Below are 17,342 nucleotides of genomic sequence, written 5' to 3'. Positions count from 1 at the left end.
TGTTGAAGACCGTGTTTCAATGAGTTGTATTAAATTTACTTTACATATACACGTCACTTTCAGAGGGCCTGACCCCCGTGTTAGTACACAGTGGTACAATCCAACAGTTCAAACCAATCACAGGAGCGTCTTCGGCGACTCTTTAAACTTTTCTTCACTGAAGGTAAGTCTGTCCCATATTTTACTGACCAGCGGAATACTAAAAATAATAAATAATATACTTACACTATAATTCATGTTGGCATGGACGCATTTTTTTAATTCGTATGCATTATCAGCCACGCGCTTTGTTAAACCGCACGCACACTTCAGAGGTGAAAAAGACTAAATAAGTGTTATGCTGCATTCACGCGCTCCTCGGGTGGTCCCGTTTCCTGAGGAACATACATGTATATTAATAATAATAATAATAATAATTGGGAAGTGGTTCTTCCGACTTGGGTGTGTTCACGAGCTTTAAGTCGTAACGGGGAAACAACATGGACGCTACAAAGGAGCTGTGTTCTATTTTATTGCCCAGAGCTTTTTAACAACACGGTGATAACAGTTGAATCTTTGTATTACTGTGCAGAAATCTCTGCACCAGAACATCCCTAAAACTACAGATATCACTTTACCTGACTGATGCTAATAAATAACTTTTCTAACGGATCTCTTCATGGGCAGCAACTAACGGTTACAATACATATGAGTTACACATAAAGGCGCGCAATGTGTGAATTAATAAAAGTTTATTTCCATGATGTTAACATTTACTTTAGTCCGCCATGTTTCTGCATATGTGACATTAACTCGGTTACTCATTTCCCAAAATGTCCGAGTTATTGTTCAAGGTTGAGGGGGCGTTCAGTTGAATTTTCCCAACCAGTAACTCACTTTTTCCGATGATTCCGGACGCCGCAGGAATGCAGGGTTTAAAAGCCAGAGGCGTTTCTAGGATTTCCTACGGGGGCCCGGGGGGATCATTCCCTGGGATTTTTAAAGAATATACAAACAAGCTATATTTTAATGTTAGTTTTTACTCTGGTACCTTATTAAAAAAATACCTTACACTAAAGGATTAATTACCACATGAAAGGGGAGGTTATGTATAAATCAGTTGTATTAAGTTCATGGTAACATGGTGTTAAGTGTGAATAAAATATAACACTTACAAACTTCTTTTAACGTCTTTGTTAACTGAGCCTGTAGCTTCCAGCCTTTGAAAGACGTGATGGAGTATTTTTACAGTGATTTTGGAAATGTATATGTTACAGGAAACCATGGCAAGCAAGCAGGTGATCATCGACACTGACTGCGGCATAGATGATGCTCAGGCCATCATGATGGCCCTGGCAGCACCTCACATTCAGATCGTGGGCATCACCTGTGTGTTTGGAAACGCAACAGTCAACCATGTGTGTCAGAATGTTCTGAGGGTGCTCTCCGTCTGTGAGCGCAAGGGGGTAAGTTTTCTGAGGCTGTCTTTAAATGACCACATGTTTTTAGACAGAATATAAACTCACTGTCACTGTCCCACTCAGTTTTTTTTTCTCTAAAATGGTTGATATGAAATGATTTCTGTGGTCTGGCACAACTTTAATGACAGCCTAGTTAGGCTTGGGTGCATAACCTATTTGGTTGAGGTCACAAGGTGATAGTGATCATTGTTAAAACAACCAACCATTGTTGGCTGTTAACAGCTGATGGGTAGGTAATAAACAACGGCCTTCACTTTGTTTACTTCCTCCCTAAAGAGATTTTTTGCTTTGTGCTGGCATCACTATGTTTACTCACTAGCCTGAGATTAGAGGGTGGGATCGTTAGGGATGTTTGCAGTGGAGTTGTATTGTCGTCTGTAGTCTGTAGGCCCCCGATCACACAGAAACCGTTTTAGCAGCTGGAGGCACCTTTCTGTAACTGAATCAAGCGTTTTGCTTGGGTTTTTTGCAACGTGACGCGCCTTGTGTTTCTGCGCTCTAGGCACCTGGCATTTTTGACGGAGCATTCTGAACTCCTCAAGTTGAAAAAACTTTGTGCAGAAAAGTGCCCCACATCATCACTTTTTCCTCACCTTATTTCCCATTGTCCAATTGGATTATTTGAGAGGCGGGCTTTTTGTAGTGGTCACAACAACAAGTTTACAGTTGTTAAACAATGGAGGAGAAACTGGTGGTAGCAGTTGCTGGATACTCAGAGCTATATGGCCCGACAACAGACAGCAGGTTGTCAAACTGCCCCCGAGTCATCCTAAAATATGCCTGGAAACGGCAATCATGGAGGTGAAGCTCCTGGACCAACTGGTGGTACTCCCCATGATCCACCCTCTTCTTTAGGGTCTCATGTACCCACACAGATCTCTGTGTCTCCGCTGACAGCCTCTCACCCTCAACCAGAGCTACAGACAGTACCCTCTGCCTTAACATTTTAAGAAATAGCTACTAAATACTATGGGAGAAAAAAAAGTAGATTGATTACACAGGAAGGTTGGTGTAAGGACGTGATAGGGTGGTTGCCTGTAAACAATAAAAAGGCGCAACAAGTGTTTTGTTTTTTCTTACGAGTGGTACTCAATTTTTAAAACAAGCAGTGCAGTCACCCTATAATTTTCATTCAACACATCATTTCCTGGTGCATTAAAACCAAAGACTTCAGCTGGTAAACTGAGTGCACTCAGGACATGTGATTATTTACACCAAAAAAGTGACACTATTCAAATCTTTTTACACAAGCTGGTGCTGTACTGTACATAAATATTGTATTCATTAAGCCCCATTTGGATTTGATTAACATTACAGGAAGACGCGTGGAATGAAATATTCACTGTGCTCCTCTTTAATTTAACTGATCTGTAACAGATGTTGACGTTCAGCTGGAGACGCACAGGAGAATCTCTGCAGCTGACATTACAACAACCCTTGTGGGGTCTTGCTCTTTTTTCTGTAGTTATATGGGTCCCCAAATAGGCCCACATGTTGGTGTTAACATGTCTCCATACATCAGATTAGCAGAGATATTTCTGAGCTGATTTAAAAATAAGTACAGTAGAGGGAAGCAGAAAAAAATATGAGCTCCGCTTTAAATAAACAAGGCGATCACTCTCAACAGGAATTAAAGGAACTGTAAGACAGTCAGAGCATGTCTATGCTTCAGTAGTTGTCTGCACACAACTCACAACATGAAGGTAGCTGAGCTGGTGGCTAGCAGCTAACAGTGCTAATGGCGCGAACAGTGCTGACAGAGCACTACACCTCCACGACGACGCACGGTCAGACCGGCTAACAAAGAACAGAGAAGCTCGGAGTACACACACACAGAGGGAGCACAACTTCATTATCTGCTCAGGACGCCATCACTCCACTATATCTTTACATAGTTCAGTTTAGGACAAAATGTTAAAATCCCTGATGCACATACTTGAGACTATGAGTGGGAGTAATAGTGCCATCTGGGGGTCTGTGTGGGAGCCAAACCGTTAGATGGATAGAAAAGTAGGAAAGGGCGAAGTTAGATAGAAAAGGACACCATCACTCCAATATATCTTTACAGCTGCTGTATTAATGCTCTGAATGTCACGTATAGTTCCTTTATTTTACAGTTGGTTTCTAAAAACTGGGACATTTTGTAATAAGAAAACAGAACAGTGTGGTTTATAACTAAGTATTCATGAGGATTATCTTTCCCTTTTGTTTTCCTGCAGATCCCTGTGTTCCGAGGTGCTGCTGGTCCTCTAGTTGGAGCCAGTAACCCCGTTAGTAACCACTTTGGAACTGATGGACTCGGGGATGTGATTGAAGATAAAGACCCACACTGGGCGGAGAAAATCCAGAGAGAGCATGCAGTCAATGCAATGATTAGGCTGGTGAATGAAAACAAGAAGCAGGTGAGAAACCTCTCCGTGGTCGGTCTGTGAGTGTGTGTGGCTGGTCTCTGATGTTCAACCACTAAAATGTGCTCCCCACAGGTCTCCCTGGTGGCCCTTGGCCCTCTCACTAATCTGGCACTGGCTATCAGACTGGACCCATGTTTCCCCCAAAAGCTCAAAGACCTGTACATTATGGGAGGCAACATGGAAGGTAATACCAGCACATGATTATAGGGTTTGATTTTGAAACATGTAAAGGTCCAGTGTGTAGGTTTTAGGCAGAAATTATTATTGGCAGAAATGGAATATAATAAATATGTTTTCTTTAGTGTATAATCACCTGAAAATTAGTCAGTTTATATCTACATAGGGAGCAGATGCTCGTCCACGGAGATCGCCATGTTGCACCGTCATATTACTATAGTAGCCCAGAATGGACAAACCAAACACTGGCTCTAGATAGATCCATTTGTGTTTTCATGTCAGCCACTATAGTTAGCAGCAACGAGCAACGTTGGAAAAACACTGATTTGTTAAAGTGAAACTGCTTTCTTCACTGTTTATCACCGTATTAAATCACTGGGTTTATTTGTTTTGGTGAGGCAGAAACCTCTGTGGATAAATAGGCAAAAACCTCCTAAATGAAAGGTGAGCACTTTAGCAGGTATTGGACTAGTGGCCCGTCTGTGATGAGCCAAACAGCAGCAGAGAAACTGCTTTTACTGGTTTTAATCCCTGGAGAAGTTTCAGCTGGTTGCAATCTGCAATGCTCACCACTAGATGCCACTAAATCCCCCTAAATCTGACACACTGCTCCTTTAAGATTGCATAACTTGATTTCGTCTTTGCAGGAAAAGGAAATGTGACACTATGTGCCGAGTTCAACTTTGCATTGGATCCAGAGTCTGCCTATATTGTTCTTGAGGAGTTTCACTGCCCTACATTCCTCGCATCCTGGGAGTACTCGTGCAGAAACGCACTGACGTGGGTAAGACGTGCGCTCGCAAAGAATTCTATGACTCTGCATGTCTTTTCCACTTAAAACTTATTTGAGTTCATTTTTGTGCAGGAGTTCTTTGAAGAGCTGATCAATCAGGACACACCTGCTTCAAACTTTATGAAGTTAATAACATCGAAATGCTGGGCTTACTCCAAAAACGTTATGAAGAGCAAGAGAGACGTGTACTTTGGACCTGGCTTCGTCTCTTACGACGCCTACGCAATGGCCGCGTGTATTGACGAAAGTGTGGTAACAGAGACAATCCAGTGTCCCGTCCGTGTGGAGCTGCAGGGTTCCATCACTCGAGGCATGATGGCACTGGACCGCACAAATGAGCTGAAGAAGAGCCACAGTGTGTTTGTTCTCACCAAGTGTGATGTTGCTAAGTTTAGTAAGTTACTCATGAAGTCTGTTAGACGACCGGAGAAGTAATCATTGATGACATGCATCTGGGTGTGGAGAAAAAAGATAATGTTCTGCCTTCAATCAAGTAATTTTTGAGTATATTGAATTAAAAAAATATGATTTTTGCTTAAACCCTTTGTTTAAACTTGCTGACAAATTGAGGTGATGTACAATATCAACCTCTGTTCTAAATTTCACTAGGGATGCACTAATGGAGCGACTTTATCTCTTAAAAGTGACTAGCAACAAATTCAGCAACTTATTCAGATCATTGGGAAAAAGTCAGTAGTTCATTTCCATGCATGCTGCTCAGAGTAATCGCAGTGACTGTCTCTTTTGCCAGAGGTGCGGGGTCTCTTCTACCCCCTCTCTCCCCTCTTGAGCCGTGCACACACTGGGTCTTATTCATTAAACCTGAGCAGAATGAATTTGTGTGTAAACTGTTCGCAGAAGGAAATTTACGGGTATTTCATCATTCATCAATATGTTAATAGCTCCGATCTTTTCATAGATTCTAACAAAGTCTACACCTGTTTTCTGATTGCTCGTAGTGCTTGTGTAAATAAGATACTGCACAGAATTGTTGATTGTCATTATTAGAAATTACAATTTTAGTTTGTATTGTGCTGTTATGTTCATGACAAAAGATTAGAAATAACACATTTAGCTAGACTAGTTGGTATTTAGCAGATTTAGGCTTCGGATAAAGATTCTTAAAAACATGAAGTAATAATTTAAATCGACTTAATACAAAACTGGAAAACACAGTTCTGCCACTAAATAAAATAACATCTCCTCCTCTGCCCTCTTTAGGCACTGCAGTCCCAAACTGCATGTCATTTTTGTTTAATTATCAGAGACTTGACGTAGGAGATGTAAACATTATTTCAAATTGAATATTGGTTTAAAAAGACCTGTGGATGTGGGAAAGCAATTCGGCGTATGTCTTGCTGGTGAACTCAAATCTGCCAGAGAGTTAGAGGAAGCCGATGTGGTTTTACGCCAGACTATATTACTTGTTGTTAAATTTAACGGTGGGTTATTACCGACATCAGACTGCCTGCATTAAGATGTTTTAATGGTGGTTTCATTTAACAACAGAGACAGAGAATGCCGAGGCTCAGGGCAAACACAGTAGTTAGTTGGCTGTCCATGACGGCAGATGAGGGAGATGTGATGCTGCTCTGCAGGGTGCTTGGTTTGCGTGCAGCTGACACAAGGGAAGCTGACGACGGAGGGGCAGGGGCTCGATTCAAATGACACTGTCAGGCAAACAACATGCTTCTAAGTGTTTTTTCAATTTTCTCAATCCCAATTCACCTAAGATAACTTCAGAGTCAGCATTGGACAAGTTTATCTTTACTCTTTCTTTGTTTGCTCCATGTTCACAGGTCGGCAGGACAGGACAGTAACTATCACCTCCATATATGGTCGTCACTGACATATTTATGGGCACGGATGTACACTGATTGCTTACAAGTGCGAGCGTGCTGTCAATTTATTATTGATTGGCACTCATGCACATACACACGTGCCTACGATTAAATCTGATACTAATTCATAAATATTTTTTTAATTCTACAAACAAATAGATAATTATAGTTTTAAGTAGATGATGAATAGTAGGCTCTCTGTAATATCACTACATCCACAGTATAGACTACTGTTTTCTCTGATTGTTCTTCTCTGATATGTAAATAATTCATTTGAGCATATGAAAGTCTGTTGCTCCTTTTTTCTTTTTGAAAAGTAAAACATGCTACACAGATATACTACAAGTCATTTTCAGCTGGATTATATTTGTACAGAAAAGCTCTGTCCAGTAACCTGCTGTACTTTTTATTTGGAGTTGAAGTGAGAGTAAGAGAAGGTCAGGTACGTTGGTGCAGCTTTGGAGAAGATGGGAAAGTTATTTAATAGTCAGTGTTTAAAATGAACATACATTCAAACCTTTCATTAAAGGAAAGTGACAATCATGTTCGTGTATGCTGTCCATTATAGAGAGATGGAGAAAGAGAGAGAATCAGAATTGGCAGGTCAAACTAAAAATTGGCCAAGAAAATGTCAATTGTTGCAAACCATTACAAGGCCACCTTCATAAAGTTTTTGTTCACTGTTACATATTTAACTGGGCTTCTGTCGTAACAAGCAGCTACAGCACCAAACCTGGGGCTCCCATTTTTGCCCAGATGTGCAGGAAATGCAATAGTTTGATGATGGGGCAATGTTACAGGGGGTGTAAGAAAATGTGTATTTAATACAGTTTAAAAAGTCATTTTCCATGATCTTATACAAGAATACACTACTGACATTTTAAAGCTTGAAACTTACCCTTTCACGTATAGTGTAACCAAGGATTGAACGTCCCATCCAGACTTGCTGTGTTTGGAAGTTTTTTGGAACTTGTCTGATCTCTCTTTCCTTTCCTGCCCTCGTCACCCGTACACCGTCCTCTCCTTGCCTACTCTCCTTTCTCCTCATCTGTGCATCACTAAGGTCCCCTGTCCTCTCTCATATCTATGTTTGATCCATGGCCGTTATCCAAGGGTGGATAAACTCCTGGTGCCTGTCATATGACACAGATAAGCAAAGCACAATGTACATTTCTATCGCTATAAATTAATTAATTCAACACTATAATCATGCTATTTTTAAATCTTTGTTGTTCTGGATTTCCTCATCTGAAGTGTTAAGGCCTTTGCACACCAAGTCTGTATTAGTCTGGATTTTTTGTATGTTTTTTTTTTTTTTAATACATCACCCAATAAAAATCATTGTGCACATAAACCTTGCACACTGAGTCTGATATGTTTTTTTTTAATTGTTCTATTTTCATGCATGCTATGACTTTTTTTTTTATTTCAGTTAGCTGTGTATCACAAACAAAGAAAAACACACGCACATCCAAACCGGAAGAAGGGCAGGTGCTGAGCCGAAAACGTTTCGAGCGTCAGTCTGATGAAGAGCCTGACGCTCGAAACGTTACTCACCTGAATAAATTACGACTGAGCATTGGAGCCCTGCAGTGTGCGAGCTGTTTGATTTTTCTGTAGTTAGCTGTGTAACCTCTTGGTCACAAGCAGCATTTACAATAACCAAACCTCTTATGATGATATTAAATCGAGCAATTAAAATCTTGGACAGGAGGGGCGCCAGTGGCCTAGTGGATAGAGCAGGCACCCCATGTACAAGGCTGTTGCCGCAGTGGCCTGGGTTCGAATCCAGCCTGTGGCCCTTTGCTGCATGTCATCCCCTCTCTCCCCCCCCTTTCACTCTTAGCTGTCCTGTCTGTTAAAGGCAAAATGCCCCCAAAAAATATCTAAAAAAAAAAAAAAAAAATCTTGGACAGGGAACCAATAAGAGCACATCATTGCCATGTTCCTCAGAAACTAAATATACAAAGTTTTGATAATTTCATTAATTTCAAACTCATCCATAAACGCCTAAATAATTAGGCTCCCCAGGTGCTCAGTGACCTTGTGGTTCCACTTAGAGCTTCAGTCTCAGTACCACGTGGAGCAGCCAGTGGGAGCTGTAAGGTTCCCCTGTGTAACTCCTTTTTTGGACAAACAGCCTTTTCTGTCCATTGTGGAATACTTTATCTACAGAGCTCAAATTGGTTGCTGATTTCGTTTACTTTAAACTCAAACTGAAACCGAAGGAGGAGGAATCAGTTATGCAGTCATGAATAATTTGGTGCTTCCTATTCTATGGTCCTAATTATGTATTGCAGTTTGTGTCTTGTATTGTTGTCTGTATTTTTACTGTTGTTTGTATTTTTACTTGTGTTGTTGTTGCTGAGTCTTTTGTATCTTAAGGCCCAGCTAGGGACGGGCATTGCAAATTAGCTTAGGCTATAAATGCTGTGATGTGTGGCATTTAAGTATGCTGCATACTTGTCCCTAAACAAATAAACATTAAATAAAAAATATTCATTGTGAAAACTCACAATATGAGAGAGAGAGCCCTTTACTCGCTTGTGTCTCTCCACTTGAGGTACGTCCCTCTTTCTGCACCATGGCGACCTGCACGAAATGAGGCCCAGTCATACGAGCACTTAGTGTTTATCAGTCTGGCACTGACTTTCAAGCATGAGGGAAAACAGACATGATTATAATATCACTGTATTCCTAATGTATTTGATTATAACCTCTAAATTTTATTACATCAAAATGAGCTTATGTAATTGCATGTCATTTCCAGGTTTTCCATTACCATGCGAACTACATTGCATTCTGCTGGATAGGCTTTGTCGAGGAAGCAGACTAGAGTTTCAGAGTCAGTGTGTAAAGATGATTGACACAATAAGAGGTCATATTTATGTTTAACCATGCAATAAGTTTGGACGAAAAATAATAACTTGGTGTGCAAAGGCCTTTAATGTCCTATTTCAGTCAATATGTGTGTCTTTGTGTTGTTATCCCAGCCAAATTGTATTTTATAGTAACACACAACTGCCACAAGATAGCAAAAGCTACATTTAAGGAGCAGTATAAGTCAGTTAATTTTTCACAACACATTCCTGCAAATGTTTCACAGTAAAGGCCTTGTGATAAAACAAAGGGCTTCCCTTTATTCAGATGCTACAGGACTTTTAACTTCAAATGGAATCCGAATGTATGAAGTTTGCACATCATAACGCCATAAACATGTAACAGGGCAAACAGGAGCAGCTCTGAAAAGGAGGATGCTTCATTATAATATGACTGAATCAAACAGAGTGAAGTAGAAATAAAGGCCTATCTGTAAAATAATCCACCTTCAAATAAAGGCTTGGTACCTTCTGCAGTTTAGGTACATTAAGTGGCCACTATATGAGCAAACAAAGTGCTGTCTGTGAAAAAGATTGTGCAAACTATTCAAATGAAGTGCTGGCAGATCAATACAATACAACCTGACTTTCCAGACTACCTGACTGAATTAATACATCATTGACAGATTGGACTCTGCCAACGTGCTGCCTGTGTACTAGCAATATTTTAACTTTTACACAGCTCTGAATAACTAAAACTCTGTTAAACAAAGTGCTTCACAGAATAAAAACAAACAAAAATAATACATACATATTGAAAACCCGCCCCTCCCACCCCCACATATAAACACACACACACACGACTAAAAGACTAAAAGGCAATACGATAACATAAAACAAGTATGAGATAAAGTAATCATAAAATGCATAAAAATGTAAGATTAGGAAAAATTAAAAATTAAAGATTTAAAGAGTAAAATAATATTAATAATTAATTATCCCCCTAACCCCTAACCCTTGTGGGACGATAGGGCTTAAATTGAAGGGAAATGTAGGAACACAAGACCTAATTTTGAAAATGTCCTAGAAATGTGGGAACATAGGGTTTAATTCTGAGAAAAATCTTAGAAATATGGGAACTGTGGGAACATAGGGCCTAATTTTAAGAAAAATCTTAGAAATGTGGGAACATAGGGCCTAATTTTAAGAAAAATCTTAGAAATGTGGGAACATAGGGCTGTGGGAACATAGGGCTGACCCCCGTTAATGCTAATCTATCTGGCACCACGTATGCCAATTGTATACGTACACTTGAAATCACAGTATAATTTGAGAACCACACAAATGTTCAAAACTTTGTATGACTTTACATTGCAATGGCAGGATGTAGTTAATTATAGCCGTTAGCCGTTCCATTAGCATTAGCCTGTGTATCGCTTATGCTAATCACTAATACTAATAGCTAATGCTAATCTACCTAGCACACATGCCAGTCTTACAAGTAAAGTCAAACTCATAGTATAACTTGAAACCCACACAAATGTTTATGACTTAATAAGAATTTACATATTAACAATATAATGTAGTTAATAATAACACATATGTTTGTTGTTTTCACAGACGTTTTTAAGGGTTTAAACTATTTATGCCAAGTGGTTTAACGTTATATCGTATTTTTTCACAACAACAGCCCCTTTACAGCACCCTTACCTGGACATTTCTGTAACAATAGTCACTAACATTCTTCATATCTGGCCTTCAAGTCAACGTCCATCTTTCGTGCATCGGCTGTTGACCGTGAACTGGACCCTGACACAGCTGAGCTCAGAGCGCCCTCTGCTGACCTTTGACAGACCATTGCAGATACACACACAGGACATTATCTGCTGCTGCCACTGTGTCAAATAATATAGGAACATTTCCAAACTTTACAAAAGTTTAAATTATTCATGTATTCATTTCTTCTTATGCTTTGTTGTTTCATTTAATGTTGTGTTTATTTAGGTTGTTTGACCTGCTAAAATATGTTTTTGTGTTTAAATGCGTGTAAAAATGTCCCTAAGTGTTTATATTATTAAATAAATTCACTGTGCTCCAGAGGTCTGTGAAATTATATATTATAGGCTATGTTTTAGTGGTCTTAAAATATATTTAGAATACTTTCACCACTTTACCTTGGCCGTCAGACAGCTCTTTTCGACGGGGAACTGAAACAGTTCAGAGCCTCCTGACTCCACTGATACAAACTGTCATTTAACTGTCATGGCTGTTAGCCGTTCCATTAGCATTAGCCTGTGACTCGCTTAAGCTAATCACTAGCACTATTCGCTAATGCTAATCCAGCTAGCACACATGCCAGTTTTACGCGTAAACTTAAATTCACAGTATAAAACGAGACCCACACAAATGTCGCTGACTTTATATAAATGTGCACAGCAATGATATAATTTATCATAATGGTATTTAATGACAGCCGTTAGCCGTTCTATTAGCATTAGCCTGTGACTCGCTTATGCTAATCACTAGCACTAACTGCTAATGCCAATCAAGCAGCACACATGCCACTTTTCCACAGAAACTAAAATGTACAGTATGATTTGAGTCTCCATCTTTCCTCAGCTTTACACAACTGACGTGTTTCCAATGCTCCCATGTGGGAAAGAGAAAACAGTTATTGCAGGTTTAAACAGAATACAAAAAGACATGAAAAACAAGATGTTCTGCTGAAATCCTTTATTTAAATTTGCTGACAAATAGAGGTGATGTACAATACAAACCTCAAACGCAAGTGTTCTTTGATCACCAATTAATTCTCACCGAAGGCTTCGATATTATCAGGGCAGAGCCCGCTTTAAAATGGGAACATGAATGTCCATGAAGCTTTTGGGGCCGTTGGTGTTCTGAAGAATCACATTTCAGATTATGAAAGGTCGCTGCTGCCAAATAAAAGACTAGTTCAATGATTTAGATGCAGATGTTTGTGAATTTGACTTTTTCAAACCAATTTGTATAAGAAACCAATAAGAACCAAAATGATTGTGAAAAGAAGACCGATGGCTTAAAATAAGATGTCTGTTCCAACATTAATACTGAACACCAGAGACTCCGCGCCGTGTACCCAACTTTGAGAAGGAATGCAGCATTACCAGCCTTTCTATAACAGCAAAAACGTTTGCACTGGCGTTAGCATACCATGCTATTACCATTTTTAATTTAGGGGCACCTGTTAAAACAAATCCAAATAAAAAGTTCTGCCCCCCATGAATAAAAAGCTGCAGTGAACTAAATTGCTGGGCTGGTAACCTACAGCACTGGGCTACCCAACCCATTACACTTCAGGTAACATTGCTTTCTGTTGGGATTCTCTGATTATAAAAGAATTAGATTTAGCGTACAGAGTACATCCAATCCATGACGTGCTTCTGTTAAGTGCAGTCATGTGCAGTTTAATTGCCGTTGTCAGAGGAGCTGGGCCACGGCTCAGAGCTGCGCCTGCTCAGGGTGGGGCGCCACATGCTCCACGGGTTGTAGGTCCGACTCATCTCCGTTGAAGCTGGCGGCGACGGGGTGGGACTGCTGACCAGGTCGGTGAGCGTTGTTGAGTTGGTCGTTGGAGGGAAAGGGTGTAAGGCTGAATCTGCGCTTGTTGACCAAATGGAGCTGCCGAAGGGTGTGGCTGCAGACCAGGGATTGCGGGTGTTTCCCAGGAGTGACTTCAAAAAGAGAAGAGAAGCTTCACAATAGTATCACGAGCACGAGGAGCTACGTTAAACACAAATAAGGGATCTTACTGCTGTTGGGGCAGTCGGTGAGCTGGAGCTGCTGGGCCAGGAGTGCAGAGAGTCACTGCTCGGTATGTCCCAGATGGAGGAGGCGGAGGTGAACTCAGGCCAGCTTTGCTGAGGCTCTGATGACTTTGGGAGATTCATTCCACTGAAAACTAACAACACACACACACACACACACTTCAGTTTGGACGCAGCCAGTCAGCTATAACCTGTAACACCAGTTATTCTATGTTCTTCTGTTTGATGGTAAATCAAAGTGCACGGGTTACCTCCTGTCAGGTTGAAGGAATTGTTGGGTCCAAAAGCAGAGAATGAGTTTGCCGAATGGAAGTTTGGACTGCTGGCTGTGTCAATGGGACTCCACAATCCAGAGCTATGGGAGAAAGAAAAGCAGAATTTTAAATGAGCTAAATCTTGATGTCACGTCTGGATGCAAATGTATTCATTTTGTCACATTACCTGTCAGAGCTGTCACTTTCCACTGATGTCATGTGTGCCAGACTCTTCCCCTGGCTGTCAGTTTTACCTGGGCCAGAGCCACCTGTCAGCGACATCAAACATCAGTGTTGTCCCATAAACTAACCACCATAGCAACAATGAACACACTTTGATGGAGAGTTAGTTCATGGTTTCATACTTACCAGGGCTTTTATCATAACCAGCAGCTACAGCAGCGAAGGTGGGGTTCCCATTTTTGCCTGGGAGTGGAGTGGCTGCAGACAATTTATTTCCTGGGGCCTTCTTTTGGTTTCCCTCACTGCAACAGAAATTCACAAAAAATCTGGATTAGATTTTAGATACACATTTAAAATACCAAACCAAAATAACATGCTTTATTATAATAAAAGCTAAAATTCTTATCTCAGTATTTACAGGCTGACTAGCACACACAACACATATCTGGGGTTTTTTTCTACAAAATGGGCGACATGTTTTCAGCTGCAAGTCAAAGCCACGTTTCAAATGTCACAAGCACTTTTATAAAAACAGACTGTGATCAAAATAAAATGCAAAAACAGGAATTTTATACCCTGTTTGAAAATATACAGCTGAACAACATGTGAATGAAAAATTATGTAACATAAATAGCAGGGCTGTACGGTTAACTTTTTGCACACAGCACTGGAGCTGCAGAGGTTTAAAGGTTTGCAGCACAGGACACAAAACTATAACATGAGTGTTTCAAATGAATCTAGTGCTGGAAAATGATTTAAATATTTTCATTTATTAAAGCTATTAATCTTATTTATGCACAGAGCATTAACAGAGAGGCCGAGGGAGGGAAGGAGTGAGAGTCATAAACTAGGAGTACAGCGCTGGATTGCACATCTGCTGCTGTAATTTCATCTCACAGACTGATTTAGCGCAGCATGTGCAACATATAGACCAACATAGACTAACTAACTGACAGATTAAACAGAGGAGCAGCTCTGTGAGTGTTGCTGGAGAACTTGTGAGTGAGTGAGTGGGACGGAGAGTGTGAGAGAGGAGCGATGTTCATTGGTTTGCTTTATGTAAGGCAACTTGACCCTATATTGATATAAAAGCTGTTGTCTAAATCTATATCTTGCTGGAAACATATGGATATATCGTACATAGTCGTTATATGGCCCAGCCCTAACCGTTTCTAAAATGTTTGATAAAGTGGTAATTTAAATATGGGTTGAAGGGTCAAGGCTGGCTTTCTTGAGAAACTCTGCTGCACTGCTGTGATTATAAAGGTTAAAAATGCAAGAGCAAAAACCTCCTGAGGAAATCTCAGTTCAATATAGCAAACATAGTACATAGTTCAATACAGCTGATTTTAATCAGTTAAAAAATGCCTTGATTGGCTCTGATACCCTGATACCATCATAAAGATCAGATCATGACATCCCTAGTTATATGCTTCATATCCAGAAAAAAACGCCTCTCCCCTGACTAATTTCTTTACAGGCAAGTCTCGCCTTCTTTAATATGATGTTGACGTATCACTGCAATGGGCTGACACAGTCAATGTGGCGTTAACGTATATGTGTCTGGTTCTGACAGTCGCTGGCAGTGATGGTGGGGAAACAAGAGGTCCTGGCGCCTGTGAGAGCTTTTTTACAGAGACCTTGGTTCTTTCAGAATTTCAAACATGAACAAAACAAGGTGTTGTTTTAGCTACACATTTGACCGAGTGGATACCTGCTACTGTTGAGCACGCTGCTGTAGGTGCCTCGGGACAGTAAGCTGGGGGAGGTGGGTGGAGGGGAGCAGGTCCCTGCTGTGACGGATCTCTTCAGGAAAGGGTCTGCGTTTATTGTCTGGAGGGAGATCTGCTGAAGACTATCTGCTTCTGTACATGGAGAACAGGAGAAAATCAAACCAGTTAGCGTCTGAATAAGGACACAGAACATGACAGGACAGTTTCAGGTCTGAATTTAAATGTTAAATTACCCAGACTGTGAAACAACATCTGTGACGGTATACAAATGTTCAAATCATCACCAAGATATGAGGAGGGGAAATTTTAAAGACTGGAGGGACAAATAAAGCTCATTTCCCACTAGACCAAAACCCACTAACGCCCACTAACACCTGGCTTCTGTCTTGAGTGGGGAAGGTTACAATCAGCATTCATGTCTTTGCCCTGTGAGGCAAATTGTGATTTGTGATATTGGGCTTTATAAATAAAATTGATTGAATTGATTGATTGATTGATTTCCAGGACAAATGACTGCAGTGGTCACAGCTCTGGCTTTGACCAGCAGTGATGGAAACATGACATCTGGGTGGACGTGCTAACTTTTAAACATGCATAGCTGCAGTTACATTTCGTTTAGAGTCTACGCGGCACGACCCTTTAAACCGCACCCACCACCAGTACAGTAGACAGTGGAAGTGTGCCCTCTAGTGGAATTCTCCAGTAACATTCACAGCACATGGGCAGGTATGTGAATGATTTCGTTCACGATGCAGCCAGTCGTCTCCGCAAACCCATGGTTTAAAAGTATATCTCTGGCCTCACATCCAATCAAACCTCCAGCATTGATAAATAAAAATCTGATCACCAAAAAAAAAAAAAAAAAGATCTTGACTTACGGACGCTGTTTTTGGAAAGTGGTACATCCCACTCTGGAGAAGCAAACTCCTTCTCCCCCTCAGAGCTGCTGCTGTGGCCCAACTCTGGCACTGGACCGCTGGACAACAGTTTGGCCAACAGAGAGGGGCGCCCTTCTTCCAGCTTCCCATCAACTGTCAAAACAAATGTGTCACTAACACATCTGTACTGAAGCAGACAGCAACGTGACAACATGTAGGTGAAGACACTCACATCTCTGTTTCTGCAGCGGTCTTGTCTTTGGGATGTTGGTGAGAGGGTGCAGAGCTTTGGATGTGAAGCTCTTGCGCTGTTTGTTCTCCAGCGGTGTGACATATGGCAGCTCCAGAGAACTGAGGACAATAAAGATTTGTCATAAAAAGGTTTGAAAAATGCAGTGAATAAAAGATGATGGTATTATTTGTGATTAAATAAACAGACCTGGATTTTTCTACGGGGCTCTCTTTCTTTATGGTTCCTTGTTTCTTGGTTTTGGGTTTGATTAGGAAATTTGAAGTCTCTTCTTTCACTTTTCCTGTTGTTGCCGTTCTTCCTTTCTTTTTCACTGGTTCCTGGAAAAAATTTTCAGAAAAGCAGAATAACAGCATGTTTATTATGATTTCATCTCCATAGCAGTAGATGCTAGAGCTGTTTCTGTAGTCTTCTTACATTTCTTTAGTCTGTCAGTGCTAGTATGAAAATTATAATAACAGCAAGGCCACAATCACTCCAAATACTTCATTTCACAGGAAAACAGGGGGCTAAACACAAGCAATGAATCAAAGCATCTAAATGTGTTAAATAGTCCGATGAGAACGAAGGTGCAACTGAGAAAAGGTGTCTACAGGTATCAGACAGTTACATCTAATGCCTTTTACGACCCTTCCAGATAATATGGTTATTAGAGTGAGTTAGGTTAATCCACATTTTGCCGACAGCTAAGTGCAGGTATAAGTAAAAACAGTATCTGGGTAAGTGGTAGGTTTAAA

General features: G+C 40.6%; 2 protein-coding genes across 3 annotated transcripts in view; one reads left to right on the top strand and one right to left on the bottom strand.

The window, feature by feature from the left end:
* The first annotated feature begins 99 nt into the window (after positions 1-99).
* si:ch211-201h21.5 (uncharacterized protein LOC555526 homolog) lies at positions 100-8,041 on the top strand. Of its 2 annotated transcripts, none has more exons than XM_050054587.1 (6): positions 100-163; positions 1,257-1,445; positions 3,680-3,862; positions 3,944-4,055; positions 4,696-4,832; positions 4,914-8,041. In XM_050054587.1, the coding sequence occupies exons 2-6, from the start codon at positions 1,263-1,265 to the stop codon at positions 5,274-5,276; spliced, it is 978 nt and encodes a 325-aa protein (XP_049910544.1). In that variant the 5' UTR covers positions 100-163; positions 1,257-1,262; the 3' UTR covers positions 5,277-8,041. The 2 variants fall into 2 exon arrangements, with proteins under 2 accessions (XP_049910544.1, XP_049910545.1); XM_050054588.1 differs by lacking the exon at positions 100-163 and adding an exon at positions 990-1,010.
* A 4,178-nt stretch (positions 8,042-12,219) lies between these two features.
* Positions 12,220-17,342, bottom strand: part of tmem131 (transmembrane protein 131) — a 44,078-nt gene continuing 38,955 nt past the window's right edge. The window contains exons 33-41 of the mRNA XM_050054569.1: positions 16,795-16,925; positions 16,588-16,706; positions 16,356-16,508; positions 15,459-15,609; positions 13,931-14,046; positions 13,749-13,830; positions 13,559-13,662; positions 13,293-13,441; positions 12,220-13,214 (exon numbers count right to left, since the gene is read on the bottom strand). Coding sequence (XP_049910526.1) covers positions 12,948-13,214; positions 13,293-13,441; positions 13,559-13,662; positions 13,749-13,830; positions 13,931-14,046; positions 15,459-15,609; positions 16,356-16,508; positions 16,588-16,706; positions 16,795-16,925 — 1,272 coding nt within the window. The 3' untranslated portion in view covers positions 12,220-12,947. The remainder of the gene's footprint in view (positions 13,215-13,292; positions 13,442-13,558; positions 13,663-13,748; positions 13,831-13,930; positions 14,047-15,458; positions 15,610-16,355; positions 16,509-16,587; positions 16,707-16,794; positions 16,926-17,342) is intronic.

Source organism: Epinephelus moara, chromosome 10 (assembly GCF_006386435.1).
Source record: "Epinephelus moara isolate mb chromosome 10, YSFRI_EMoa_1.0, whole genome shotgun sequence".
NCBI lineage: Eukaryota > Metazoa > Chordata > Actinopteri > Perciformes > Serranidae > Epinephelus > Epinephelus moara.
This window is presented reverse-complemented; position numbering and strand designations above follow the sequence as displayed.

Bases quoted from the DNA above. Each gene is read 5' to 3' on its own strand.
- si:ch211-201h21.5 (XM_050054587.1), top strand. From the start codon at position 1,263: ATGGCAAGCAAGCAGGTGATCATCGACACTGACTGCGGCATAGATGAT. The intron at 4,056-4,695 runs GTAATACCAGCA...TCGTCTTTGCAG, and splicing joins TATGGGAGGCAACATGGAAG to GAAAAGGAAATGTGACACTA. The intron at 4,833-4,913 runs GTAAGACGTGCG...ATTTTTGTGCAG, and splicing joins GCAGAAACGCACTGACGTGG to GAGTTCTTTGAAGAGCTGAT.